The following is a 13,934-nucleotide window of genomic DNA, read 5'->3' as shown; positions in this document are numbered from 1 at the left end:
TTCTATGACAGGGAGAATGGATGGTCCCTCAATGGGACCACCTGGTCTGCACACAAGCGTGTGCCGAGGCTTTTATCCCCCTTCCTATAATTCCCAACTGTAGAGATTAAAGAGCTGCTGCCTCTGCAGCTGCAGGAGCCCCAGGGAGGGAAGCTGGGCTCCCCGTGCCTCAGTTTCCCTCTGCATGGTCCAATATGAAGCCCAGGCTTGAATCAGTAGCAGAAGGAGAGTGAACGGCCCCATTGCTCCACACCTCTACACAAGCAGTGAGGATCAAGAACTTTCATGAAAGGCCATGAAATCACCTATGGTGCCACCAGCTCGGGGCTCAGCAGCCACCCAACGCGGAGCTCCTGGCCAGGGTCCAGCTTTCCCAAGCCAATGCCGAGCAGCTGGTGGGTGATGGGACAGGGTGTGCCACCATCCCCAACCATGCTCGCCTGTCACCCGGGGCCCAAAAATCCAAAACGAAGGGACCAGCCGCATTCTCTACCAGGTTCAAATTAGTTGCCTTGAGGTGGGTCATCCCTTGCCTTTAAAAGCACAAGTCACGTCAAGCAAAACAGCACATTATGTCACCGGGAAGCCACCGAGCCCAGGACACGCAGGTCACTGTTGATGCCACAGGGGTGTCGGGGATGAGGACCTTCTCAGCTGATGAGACCCTGAGTAGCTTCAAGGGGGCAGCTCAGCCCCTGCGCTGTTTTGGGGGCACATTGGTGCCATAGCCCCCCTCCCCGTGCCCCGGTGGTGCCGTGTCCCCACCACGCTCCCCGGGCAACATTTTACAGCAGCCGAGGAGGTGACAGGTCCCATTCCGCAGCTCTGTGTCACGCACGGTAATGACACCCTGCGCTCCTTTTCGTGTCAGCACCTCCAAGGTGGCCTTCTCCGGGCTGAGAGCATCCCAGCGTCATCATTTAGCATTAATTCCAGGAGGCAGCTGGGGATGTGGCAACGGCTGGGGATCCTGGCCGGTGATATCGGGATCCTTGGCTGAGAACCGGACCATAACAGCCCTTGTGCCGGGCAGTGAATGTGGGTGCTCATCATCATGGAATGGGTTGGGTTGGAAGGGACCTCAAAGCCCATCCAGTTCCACCCCCTGCCATGAGCAGGGACACCTCCCACTGGATCAGGGGCTCCAAGAACCATCCAACCTGGCCTGGAACCCCTCCAGGGATGGAGCAGCCACCACTGCTCTGGGCACCCTGTTCCAGGGCCTCCCCACCCTCACAGCAAAGCATTTCTCCCCAAGATCTCATCTCCATCACCCCTCTTGCAGCTGAAAACCATTCCCCTCATCCTATCTCTACACCCCCTGATGAAGAGCCCTTCCCCAGCTTTCCTGGAGCCCCTTTGATCATGCTTGTGATGCTGAACTTGGACTTGCCACAACTGCTTGGGGCCATGAGGCAGCCAGTGGCACAGCCCTGGGGACACGTGTGTCCCGGCAGTGAGGGTCCAGGCTCAGCCAACAGTGATGGCACCTCTGGAATGAGCTGAGTGGGAGCGAGCGGGGCTTGATGTGGATGTGAGCGACTGGGAGGTGTCCCAGAGCGGTGTTTGCCAAGGGAGGCTTTGGACACAGACAATGAAGAGAACTCCACCTCCTAAACCCACAGAGGACATGGGGAGGCAATGCGTGAGTGGGGATGGCAGATTGTGTGTAGGGGACAGTGGCACTTGTGCATGGGACAGTGGGCATCTGCGTGGAGATGGTGGCATGCGTGCATGGAGGGTGCAGGCAAATGCATGGGGACAGCTGGCACCTTCATGGGGACAGCTGGCACCTGCATGGGGACATCTTGCATCTGCATGGGGACAGCTGGCATCTGCATGGGGACATCTTGCATCTGCATGGGGACAGCTGGTACCTGCATGGGGACAGCTTGCATTGCATGGGGACAGCTGGCATCTGCATGAGGACAGCTGGTGTCTGCATGGGGACAGCTGGCATTGCATGAGGACATCTTGCATCTGCATGGGGACAGCTGGCATTGCATGGGGACAGCCGGCATCTGCATGGGGACAGCTTGCATTGCATGGGGACAGCTGGCATTGCATGGGGACAGCTGGCATCTGCATGGGGACAGCTTGTGTCCATGTGGAGGTGGCTGGTGTTTTTGCATGGGACAGCACGGAGACAGCTGCACAGGAGAGTGGGTGCATGCATGAGGACAACTGCTGTGGGCACAGGGACAGCCAGAACGTGCATGGGGACAGCGTGGGTGGGACACGGCTGCGTGCGTGGTGGCAATGCCAGAGGTGGCTGGTGTGGGAGACAGGCAGGAGGAATGCAGCTGCCCTGGGGCAACGCCGGGTGACGTTGGTGGCTTCAGGAGAAGGGCTTGGTCCCTCCTGCTTGCTCAGGGAGTTGGCACACACCCTGCCTAATGCTGGGTGGGACAGAGCCCGTCCCATGCGGATCAGGGAGTCCCTGAGGTCTCTCTTCACCCATCCCCAGGTTGGGCTTTCACCCCCTACCCCACTCCTCCATCTCCTTTAGCCCTTTCCTCCTGACTCCCCCACTGAGCCGCCCAGGATGGGTGCACAGGGCTGGACAAGGTCCCCAATGCCCTGAGGGGCTCCGCTCAGATTGGGGGGATCCACCTGCACCCCCACTGCCCTTCCTGCAGCCCCTGCCCCTCTCCGTGCCCCCTGGCAGCAGGGTGCTCTATTCCTCCCCATACACGTCAGGGCACATCCCAGCTCCTCCCCAGGTGATTTCCAGGTAGGGCAAAGCCATATTTCCAGGCAGAACCAGGATGCAGCCAACCCTGGATCCATGGGGCATGTGGGGTCACAGCATCCCCTGGTCCACCTTCACCCTCCTAAGGGGCCTTTGCAACTCTAATCCCATCACCCTTGAGGCAGAATCCGCCCATGTTTCACTCCAAGATGAGGATTATTCCCTAATTGCCAGCACAACAAACGAATAAAACCTGGGCTGGCCCTTGCTGAGCAGGAAGGAAGCGGCCTCGGTGCCATTCCCGGATCAGGAGTTGCTGCCAGCGGCTCTTTGGGATAATCATTTGGTGATGGATGTTAAGGAGCAGCTCAGCCAGCCTGACTGGAGCGCATCAGCTCTTTTTAATGAGCTGATGTTTTCTCCGCCGCTGTCAGCACGCTTGTCCCTCTCGGGGATCTCTTGGCATCCCTCAAGGACCTCCAGCGCTTCCTTCATCCCATCAGCTCCCACAAAGCCATCCTGCTCCATTGCCCAGGGGTCCCCAAACCCTGCCCGGGGGGTGCTCAGCTCACCCACCCTCCCATGGCTCAATCCCCCCCAGCTGGATGCCCGGTTCAGGCTGGCAGGGCGGATCTGGATCCCAAAAGCCATTTGGCCCCTCTCAATCTCTTGGGAAACTCTTCCTGATCTGGTTCCTTTGGCGATAGGATCGAAGGGGTTTTGCAATGGGAGGCAGCTGATTTTTATCAAGTTCTTTGGAAAATCTCTTTCCAGCGGGCACCTCACCTCCCGCACCCCAATTCGGAGCCTTGTGGGGTGTAAACAGGAGCAGCGTTTAACCCCAATGGAGATTCCTGATAGACTCACGCAATGATACGGATGGGAGCCAGGGAGCACAACACCTATGCAGGAGGACTATTCCCAAGCACAGACCCCATCATAGAGGATCCCATCCCTTCTTAGAGACCCCTCAGGCTCTTGGAGCATCTCAGGGTGGGGAGGATTTCGGAAGGGACCAGGGTTTGGGGGACCCACTTCTCCCCTCCAACTCCAGCTGTCGGTACTCCTAAACTCCTCCCAACCCCAAAGCATCACTGAGTTACCCTTTCCTCAGCCAGATTTGGCTTCCAGCAGCAAAACCCTGGGATACGGGAGAGGACACCTTGCCACCATCAAACCTCAGCTTCAGCGACAAGCTTGGAAGAGCTCTGCAACAGTGTCCTTGAGCCAACACACCCTCAGTTGGGGGTTTGGGAGTGTTCAAGGCTGCTCTTGCAATAAACCCCCGTGAGAGTGTTAAAATAGACGGGCGCTGGCTCTCCTCCCGACAGAGTTCATGGCTTTTAAGGATGGATCCCAGCAGGAACCTGGGAAACGGGAGCAGCGGCTGCAGAGCTGGAGCCTGGAGTCGTGCCCATCCATCGGTGAGACTGCAGGGCATCATCGGGCACCGGCTCGGCAGGGAGGCGCCTGCTGGAAATATCTGCAGGGTTAAACGCTGCAGAGAAATGAGCTCTTTAAGGTGATGGGAATTGTTGGGATGAAAGAAAATGAATGGCCTGTGGCTGGGGACGCGGCTGGCCTGAGGAGGAGGCGGTGGCGAGGCCAGCAGTGAGGCCACGTGGTGGAGTTTAGGGGCTGGGGTTGAACTCCCAGGGCTGAGAACGCCTGTCATCAACCTCCAGAACTGGTGGGTTCCATCACCCTGGGGTGTCCATCACCTCCGTGTCTCTTGGGTGCCAGAGCTCCCAGCAGCCGGGGGTGTGGTGGGTCCTTGGGGGGATGTCAAGCTGGGGGGCACTGGGACATCAGTCCATGGTGCATCAATGGGGTATCAATGGGGCATTAATGGGGTATCAGGCCATGGGGCATCAGTGAGACAGCAGGATGTGGGGCATCAATGGGGCATCAGGGCATGGGGAATTAATAGGTCATCAATGGGGCACCAATGGGGCATCTAGGGGACACCAGTAGGGCATCAATGGGGCATTTAGGGGGTATCAGCCCACTGGGCACCAGTAGGACACCAGGATGTGGAGCATCAGTGGGGCACCAGGGCATGGGGAATTAACAGGTCATCAGCGGGGCACCAGTGTGGCATAGAGAGAGCGCTGGTGAGGCATCAATGGGGCATCAATTGATCATATATGTGCGATTAATAGGGCATCAGTGGGTCATCAATGGGTCGTCAGCGTAGCATCAATGGGGCATCCACTGGTCACCAATGGAGCATCGAAAGGGCATCAGAGGAGCAACAATTGCTCATCAACAGAGCATCAATGGGGCATCAATGGGTTATCAGTAGGGTGTCAATGGGGCATCAATGGGTTATCAATGGGGCACCCATGGGCTATCAGTAGAGTATCAACAGGTCATCAATGGGGCACCAAGGGGGCCTTAAAGGGGCCGCAGCAGTTCACCACCGCCCCAGTGGCTCCCCCCGCGCTCTGCCTTTAACCCGCCGCGGCCAATCACGGCCGGGATTCCCGCGCCAGTCTCCGCGCCGAGGGGGGGGCGGAGCTCCGCACAGACCACGCCCCTTCTCCATTATCCCCGCCCCTTCCCCATACTCTCTTCTGTGACTGGTCTGCGGCGCCGCCGCAGCCTCCCCCTGGACCAATCAGCGCGCGGAGGCGGTGGCGGTGCCGTGCGGCGATTGGCCGCGCGCCTGGCCAATGGGCTCGCGCTCCTGGGCCTTATAAAAGGCGGCGGCGGGCAGCGGGTCCCGCAGTGCTCAGCGCAGCCGGCGGCGGGCGCGGAGGGGAGAGGCCGGGCCCGTTCGTCTCAGCGTCCCCTGCGGGCACCGACCACCCTTCCCGCCTCCGCCCCGCGGCAACCCTCCTCTCAGAAACACCCTTTGATCCTATTTTGGCCTTTTTTGGTTTTTTTTTTTCCCTCACCTCCTCTTTGTTAAGTTTTTTCATCTCCATCCCGGCACTTCCGGCTGTTTTCCGGGCCGTTTCCGGGTGCCTCAGGCTCCTCTTCCGGCTGAGAGGAGGGCGATGCTGGCGGCGGCGGCGGCGGGGCCCGCTCCGGGCGGCTCGGAGCACGGTGGGGACCGCTTCAGCGTCCTGACGTGGGAGCAGGTGCAGCGGCTAGATCAGATCCTGGGCGAGGCCGTACCCATCCACGGCCGCGGGAACTTCCCCACGCTCTCCGTGCGGCCCCGCACCATCGTCCAGGTGAGGCCGGGGCGGGGGTTATGAGGTGGGGGAGGGAGGATGGCGGGGAGTTGTGGGGTAGGAGGGGGTAGGTTATGGGGTGGGGTTTATGGGGTGAGGGCTTTGGAGGGTAAGGGAGTGAGGTTATGGGGTCGGGGGGGTTATGGGATAGGGGAGTGAGGTTATAGTGAGGGATTTATGGGGTGAGGGATTTGGGGGGGAAGGGAGTGAGGTTATGGGATTGGGGGGGTTATGGGGTAGAGGACTGAGGTTATGGGGTTGGGGGTTTAGGGGGTAGGGGAGTGAGGTTATGGGGTTGAGGGGTTATGGGGTAGGGGACTGAGGTTATGGGGTCGGGGGGGTTATGGGGTAGGGGAGTGAGATTATGGGGTCGGGGGGGTTATGGGGTAGGGGAGTGAGGTTATGGTGAGGAATTTATGGGGTGAGAGATTTGGGGGGAGTGAGGTTATGGGGTTGGGGGGGTTATGGGGTAGAGGAGTGAGGTTATGGTGTGGAATTTATGGGGTGAGGGATTTGGAGGGGAAGGGAGTGAGGTTATGGGGTTGGGGCGTTATGGGGTAGGGGAGTGAGGTTATGGTGTGGAATTTATGGGGTGAGAGATTTGGGGGGGAAGGGAGTGAGGTTATGGGGTTGGGGGGGTTATGGGATAGGGGAGTGAGGTTATGGGGTTGGGGGGTTATAAGGTAGGAGTTTATGGGGTGAGGGGGGAAGGGAGTGAGGTTATGGGGTTGGGGGGTTATGGGGTTATGGGGTGGGGGACTGAGGTTATGGGGTCGGGGGGGTTATGGGATAGGGGAGTGAGGTTATGGGGTTAGGGGGGTTATAAGGTAGGAGTTTATGGGGTGCGGTGGGGGTTATGGGGTTTGGGGGGTAAGGGGAATGAGGTTATGGGATAGGAGAGGATGGGTTATAGGGTGGAATTTATGGAGTGAGGGGGTCGTAGCGTGCAGTGGGAGCTATGGGGTTTGGGGTGTATGGGAGTAAGGTTATGGGCTTGGGGGTGTTATGGGGTAAGGGTGTGAGGTTTAGGGGAGTTATGCAGTAAGGTTTGAGGGAAGGGAGTGAGAGGTAAGGTTATGGAGTTGGGGGGGCTATGGGATAGAGAGTGGATAGGGGGCAGATTATGAGGTGGAGGGATCAGGTTATGGAGTAGAGAGGATTTGGTTATAGGTTTGGGGGAGTGGTTATGGTGTAGCAGGGCTGCATTATGGGGTGGAGGGGTCGTTGTGGGGGAGGGTGAATAGGTTATGGGGTAGGTGGTGGATACAGGCTGCGTTCTACTGCCCTGTTGGACTCTGCCCTGGCAGTAACCAGGCCCTGGGCCAGCTCAGGCATCGTTGCCTTCCTGATTCCAGGTTCAGGGCAGAGCTCCTGGGGTGCAGATCCCACCCCCACCACCCCAAGGGTGCCCCGTCATCCCCCAGGGGATGCCCTGTGCTCCATCAGCCCTATTTCCCAGCCTTAAAGGTCCTGATGAGACTGGGGGCTGCGTCCCTCCTTCTGCTCTGCCAGTGTTCCAGCAGGGATGTATAAAGCTGGAAGGAGCCCCTTGGAAAAGGCCTTTTCCAGAAAAATCCCATGCATTTAAAATTCACGCCCAATCCCTGGAGCTGCTGCAGCTTGTGCTGTGGATCCCACTTGGCTTCATCCCATCCCATCCTGTGTTCCCTCTCCTTTTGAGTGGATTTTGGTGCCCTACACGAGGGTGGGCAAAAAAAGTGTCTTTTTTTTGGCTTCATCCCATCCTGTATTCCTCTTCCTTTTGAGTTGATTTTGATGCCCTAAGTGGGGGTGGACAAGGAAAAGTGGCTTTTTGGAACTGCTTCCATGAAATGGCTTCATGCCGGTGAACATGTCGGGCTGTGCACTGTATGAGGCCGGTTATTAATTTAAATGCCAGATCAAATGTCAGTGTCCTTTGATTCTCGTCACGCTGCCTGTGTCCTCCAGAGTCTGCCTGAGACTTGGTTTTGTTAAAGAGTTCCTGTTAGTTTAACCATAAAGTAATAACTGTGTTTAATATTAAACTAACAATGTCGTTCAAATAAGCTGATGCATATTCATATTTGGGAGGCAACTTCATTCCTTAGTAATGACTCATCAAATGTAAAATCGGGCATGTTAGCTTCTAATTAGAAAGGCTGTTCGCAAAGCTAAAACCGAGCTGGCTTTCACAATAAACTGATCGCTAGGATTTTTGAAGCTTTGGCTGCTTGAGATACGCTTTTGCTTAAGCATGGAAGGCAGAAAGGTGACATTTGAAAGACGCTGCTGTACGAAAGCGTCGGCTCATTCCAAATTCCTCGAGTTCCTGCTGCAGGAGGAGGGCAGAAGCGCTCAGTCTTGGCTGGAAAGCTTTAAGCTGAGTGACAGATGAGAGCTACCGTCGGGACGCTGCCCATGGGTTGTGCAAGGCCAGCGAAGCTTGGCACCGGTAAAACCCCAGCATCAAATATTCCACCAGTTATGACTCTTTAGTTCCATAATTTGGTCTCAGAACTCCTGAAAAGGATGTTGTTGCCACTAGCAACTTCAAACACCAAATAACTCAGGGCCGTAATGCTGACCAACCGTGCTGGTGGACCCTGTATTTAGGGCTGACTAATCTGAAACGAGTAACCTAAAAGGCAGTTATTATTGTGTTGCTCTTGTTGTTGTGGGAGGTGGGAAGTGGCAGGTGAGGATGCAGGCAAGGTTTGCTTCTGCCTGCCTGTCAGAGTCAATTATCTGAACCGCACGGAACGTGAGGTGCTGTTTTGGGAAGCAGGTCAGCAGCTGCCTAACTCTGGAAATATCCAACCCTCTGGGGAAAAAAGCATTCCTGAGCCCACTGGCTGCAGCTGGGGAGATGTGTGCTTCAGGTTGAGACTGGCTGAAGCCTCAGGGAAGCAGCAAGGCAGGTTGGCACTTTCTTGGGTGATTTGGGACAAGACTGACTTGAGCAGTTGGGTTTTTTCCCTATTTTCTGGCTATATCTCGCTTGGGCATACCTGTAAACCTGGGAAGCTCCAACTACCCTAAAGCTTATGGGTCTGAAATGTGAAGCTCCTGAGCTCTGCTCAGAAAGGTCATAAGCAGGCAGTCTTTGGGTCTAGGAAATCAATCTGGAGCAAGATCTTCTCCAAGTGCTGGTCCTAGCTCTGGATCTAACACTGTCACCTATATCTTGTCTTGCTCTAAGCCTGGTAGCACAAAACTTGCTCCATGAGTAGTGCTGGAGCTGTGCCTTGGGTGACTCCAGGGATCAGTTGGCAGCAACTGCGCAACAGGAACTCCCTTGTATCGACTGGCTGAGATTTGTTTTATATGGGAGAATAACCCAGTGCCTCTTTTTAGGAGTAAACTCAGTTTTTAGATGGTTTCCCTTTGAGAATGCCAATGTTCATGGCTGTGTTGGGGTGTGCTCGTGGGGACCTGGGGCTTCCGATGGTGAATCGCTTGTGGTGAACTGTTGCCTGACATGTGACTGTCACCATTCCCTTGGCAAGGAGCCCGGGTGCATTTCTAGCCTGAACAGGAGTGGCTCATGTCAGGGAGTAATACCAGCAGAGAAGCTGCATCAGGAGGTTTAACAGCCTCCTGAAATCCTGATTTAACAAGTTAAAAATCATCCCTAAACTTGTACCCAGTCTGCAGGAGCTCACTGGTGTGGTTTGCATTGTGCTAAGGGGTGCAGACTGCAATCTTTCACCTTTGTGCTAAGGGGTGCAGACTGCAATCCTTCACCTTTGCGTTGTTTCTTCTAAACAAAACTCATGGAGGGGCTGTTTTGGAGCTGCTGAGACTGGAGCTGCTCTGATGTCCCTGAGGACCCCTCAGGGCTGTGTCTGCCAAACAAGGAATTGAGCCCCACTGATAAGGTTTTAAATTGTGGTTGTGCCTCTCAAACTAGGGCAGCCTTGCAGGGCTGAATAGCCCGGTCAAACTGGCATCTGGTGATATAATTTGTCCATTTTATATCCCAAGCTTTGGCTCTTGCAAGCTCTAAACTTGCTTGGAGCAATGGGTGAGCAGACTGGCTTGCTGGGACTCCCAAAACAGTGGGTAATTACTAGAGAAATGTGAAAGCAGGATGAGAGATGGGAAGAGCTTCTGGTGGAAGATGTGAACTTAATCTTCCTGGGATCTTTGAGCTCAGTTAAACTCAAATTATAAGCTGGTGTCCGGATCGTTTATTTTATGGTCTTGGGGTTATTCCGGCCTCCTGCGTGTTAAGTAATCGTGCAAATGATTCAGCTTTGCTCTAAATGAACAAAGCTTTGGAGGTACTGGTGGGTGTGCCAGGCCTGAGCAGGCAGCGTTGAAATCGCTGGAGTAACACCCGTAAGATGAAAGCCGCCTATTGCTCTTGATAGCGTGCCAAGTTCAGCACAAAGCTCTGACACACTGGAAATTGTTAGGATACACTTACTAGTTAGGACTTGAACTTGCATACGCCTGGCTGCGGCTTTTGAGCTCTTCTGACATCTTGATTCGGCATTAATGAATCTTGACAGGCAAAGGAGACGGCAAAAAGGAGTGAGCCGCCCTGATTAGATCTGCAGGGGCTGCTGCAGACTGTGCTGCCGCCTTGTATTTGGGGCCCTTTTTGGATTGGCTGGTCTTAGCTTGATGGCTGGAAAGGCTGGCTGCAACCGTGGGAGATGAAAGGAGGCAGAGACCAACCCAAAGGCTAAGTTCGGATGACCTCTGGCCTTTGGGAGGAAGGAAGAGAAGGGCAAACAGCTGTACTGGAAGCAGAAACAGCTGTTCCTGTGCAGTAAGAGCCCTCTAATGCAAGGGAATAAGTAAAGGAGAGCCACCCCCAGCTGCTGGCAAGATTGAATGCTTTCCAAAGTGACCTATTTCTAATGGATTAGCTTTTTATTTCACTGTCTTGCACTGGAGTGACCCATATGAGCGCAGGGAGTGAATCCTGCTACTGTAATCGGGCTGTCCCAAGAATGCTTTCTTGCTTCTCACTGCCTCTCTTTATATCTCAGGTTGTTCGTAGTCGTCTGGAGAAGAAAGGAATTGCAGTCCATAATGTTAGGTTGAATGGATCAGCAGCTAGTCACGTGCTACATCAGGACAGTGGCTTGGGGTACAAAGACCTAGATCTTATCTTCGGTGTAGATCTAAAGACTGAAGATGTCTTCCAGCTTGTTAAAGATGTGGTCATGGACTGCCTTCTAGACTTCCTTCCAGAAGGAGTGAACAAAGACAAGATCACCCCCATGACTCTGAAGGAGGCCTATGTGCAGAAGCTTGTGAAGGTGTGCAATGAAACCGACCGCTGGAGCCTCATCTCGCTCTCCAACAACAGCGGAAAGAATGTGGAACTCAAATTTGTGGACTCTCTCAGACGGCAGTTCGAGTTCAGCGTGGACTCCTTCCAGATCATCCTGGATTCGCTTCTGCTGTTTGGGGAGTGTTCAGAGAACCCCATGGCGGAGAACTTCCACCCCACGGTTACCGGGGAGAGCATGTATGGGGACTTTGAGGAGGCAATGGACCATCTCCGGAACAGGGTCATCGCCACAAGGAACCCAGAGGAGATCAGAGGTGGGGGGCTTCTGAAATACTGCAACCTCTTGGTGAGGGGGTTTAAGCCCAAGTCGGAAGTGGATATGAAGGCACTACAGAGATACATGTGCTCCAGGTTTTTCATAGACTTCTCTGACATCGGTGAGCAGCAGAGGAAGCTGGAGTGCTATCTTCAGAGCCACTTTGTTGGGATGGAGAGCAAAAGATATGACTATTTGATGACCCTCCACAGGGTGGTCAATGAGAGCACAGTCTGTCTTATGGGACACGAAAGGAGGCAGACCCTGAACCTCATTGCCATGCTGGCTGTGAGAGTCCTGGCTGAGCAGAACATCATCCCCACGGTCACAAACGTTACCTGCTACTACCAGCCAGCTCCTTACATCAGTGAAATAAACTTCAACTACTACGTCACCCACGTGCAACCCTTCCTGCCTTGCAATCAGTCCTACCCAACGTGGCTTCCCTGTAACTGAGCCAGGACAAACTTCAGGGTCTGTCCTCCAAGGTATTTCCTTGCCTTGGGGGGAGGATGGGGAGGAGGGGGGAAAAGAATACAAAAAAAAAAAAACCAAACCACCACCTTCCTAGAACTGCAACAAAAAGGAAACTTCCTGGGCTCTTTGAGTGTCTTGTTCCTGGGATTGTTGGAACGAGACCTGTCTGCTGTACACTGTGATGGGAAGTGCAGTGTTATGGAAACTAGGATGACTTGGACGTTTACGGAAAGACTCGATCGCTTTATTGAATTCTGGAGGCAACTAGGGGGAGGGTGGGGGGGTGTGTGAGGGGGGAGATTGTAGAATTACGCTAAGGTAGAGCTGCGCTGCCCTGATATGGATCCGAATTGGTTGTTGTTTTTAGTGCGGGAGGTGTTCTGGGTGTGCAGACTTGTGGCTTCTGAAGCCGCAAGCTGGAGTGGCTAATTCCTTTGAAGGACCAAAGAATCCTGTTTAAGTGCCTGTAACAATATAAACACAACTGTACTGTAAACCTTCTTTTTTTTTTTGCAGGGGTTGACATCCCAAAAGCTTGAGTGGGGATGTCCAAAAGAGGAAGATGTTTGTTTGGGGTGGGGTGGGTTGTCGTAAGATCATTTCTAATAACCTTGCTGAAGCAAGAATGGGATGGCAGGTTCTGTATCGCTGAGGACTTTTGGCATGGCTTTTGCTGCCCGTGAAGGACCAGCTGTAGCAAAGAGCTGTCAAACTGGAGTTGCATAAATGGGGTGGGCTTTGACTGCGTGTAAACGCTTAAAACTGGGATTTGGGGGGGAGGGGGGAGTGCATGGTGGAAAATGCTGTGCAGAGCTTTGGAGAAAAGGCAGGAGGGACCTAACACGAATTTACTCAAGCTCCCAAGTCTGCAGTGCCAAACTGTAATCATGTACATAAACGAGGAGGCAGAAGGTCTGCCCAGGTGCCTGTCCCAGGCTGCTGACCCTAATCCTGTATTTTCTAGGGGAATTTGAAATGCTACTTTTTTTCTTTTTTGGCATGCAGTGTGGTTTTAATGCACAAAGCCAGAGGCTGGCTGGGTTATTGGGGAAGACAAGGCTTGTCCTTTGAAGCACAAACCTAGTTCACTAGGCAGTTATCTCCAGCCATTGCTGTGATGGGTGCTGGAGCTTGTGTCCTTCTAGGAGAATTGCAGACCTCTTCCAGCTTCCCATGGCTGGAGATCTTCCCTCTGCCCTCAGGCAAGTCCGATCTTCAAAAGCAGCCTCTTTCCAGCTATGTGATTCCACATGTGAGCCACCGATAGCGTTTGAAATTCATTCTCTAGCCAGAAATGGAGCTGGGGGGATGCATGTGTGGAAAAGTTAGTTTGCCATAGGAAGAAGTTCTGTCTTTTCTAAACAAACCCTCTTGTCTTGAGGGTTTAGCTCTCTTAGTCCAGTGTGGCTTTGAAGCTGCTGGGTGTCCAGAGCACAAACAGTCTTTCATTGAGGTGCCTGGATTGCTGTGCCCGTTCTTGGGAAGCATCATCTCAGATTTAACTATGCACAGAGGCAGAGTTGGGCGAGCAGGCAGGCACTCCCTAGAGATGCTGCTCTGGGAACACCATGGCTTCGTGGTGCTTCCTCCCAGGCTGATGTTAATTGAGAATCTTTACTGACTTGGGTTTTTTGTTTTTGTGACGAAACTGTATTAGCTGGGCAGACTGAACGCTCTAATAAAGACTAGATCCTTGGAATGTGTATAGCCAGATTGCTCCTATTTTGGGGGTAGGGGCAGTGTGGAGTGGGAGTAAGGGGATGGGGGGGAAGCGATTTGGGGGCTCTTGACATGGACTAACCAGTTTGGAATTGGTCCGGTTTGCTTCCTACCCAGTCAGAGCTGACGGAAATGTCACTAATGATTTAGTTCTTACAGGTTTAACTGCCTGCCTGTAGAATAGCTTTGCCTTCATGGACAAAGCTGGTGCAGACTCTGCCGCAGCCCGGTAACTCCCTGCTTCCTGGAGCCTGATCCCCGTGGTGGGAGCTTCAGAATGCAAGGTACAACTGGTTTGAGGGCTGCTTTTGAGATCCA

The 13,934-nt window shown here is 54.0% G+C and overlaps 1 protein-coding gene across 1 annotated transcript; it reads left to right on the top strand.

Moving 5' to 3' along the window:
- The first annotated feature begins 5,433 nt into the window (after positions 1–5,433).
- On the top strand, positions 5,434–12,149 carry TENT5B (terminal nucleotidyltransferase 5B). Its single transcript, XM_054086448.1, has 2 exons — positions 5,434–5,874; positions 10,857–12,149. The coding sequence occupies exons 1-2, from the start codon at positions 5,695–5,697 to the stop codon at positions 11,874–11,876; spliced, it is 1,200 nt and encodes a 399-aa protein (XP_053942423.1). The 5' UTR covers positions 5,434–5,694; the 3' UTR covers positions 11,877–12,149.
- The last annotated feature ends 1,785 nt before the right edge of the window (positions 12,150–13,934 follow it).

The sequence above is a fragment of the Cuculus canorus genome, chromosome 22, assembly GCF_017976375.1.
Source record: "Cuculus canorus isolate bCucCan1 chromosome 22, bCucCan1.pri, whole genome shotgun sequence".
NCBI lineage: Eukaryota > Metazoa > Chordata > Aves > Cuculiformes > Cuculidae > Cuculus > Cuculus canorus.
This window is presented reverse-complemented; position numbering and strand designations above follow the sequence as displayed.

Bases quoted from the DNA above. Each gene is read 5' to 3' on its own strand.
- TENT5B (XM_054086448.1), top strand. From the start codon at position 5,695: ATGCTGGCGGCGGCGGCGGCGGGGCCCGCTCCGGGCGGCTCGGAGCAC. The intron at 5,875-10,856 runs GTGAGGCCGGGG...TTTATATCTCAG, and splicing joins GGCCCCGCACCATCGTCCAG to GTTGTTCGTAGTCGTCTGGA.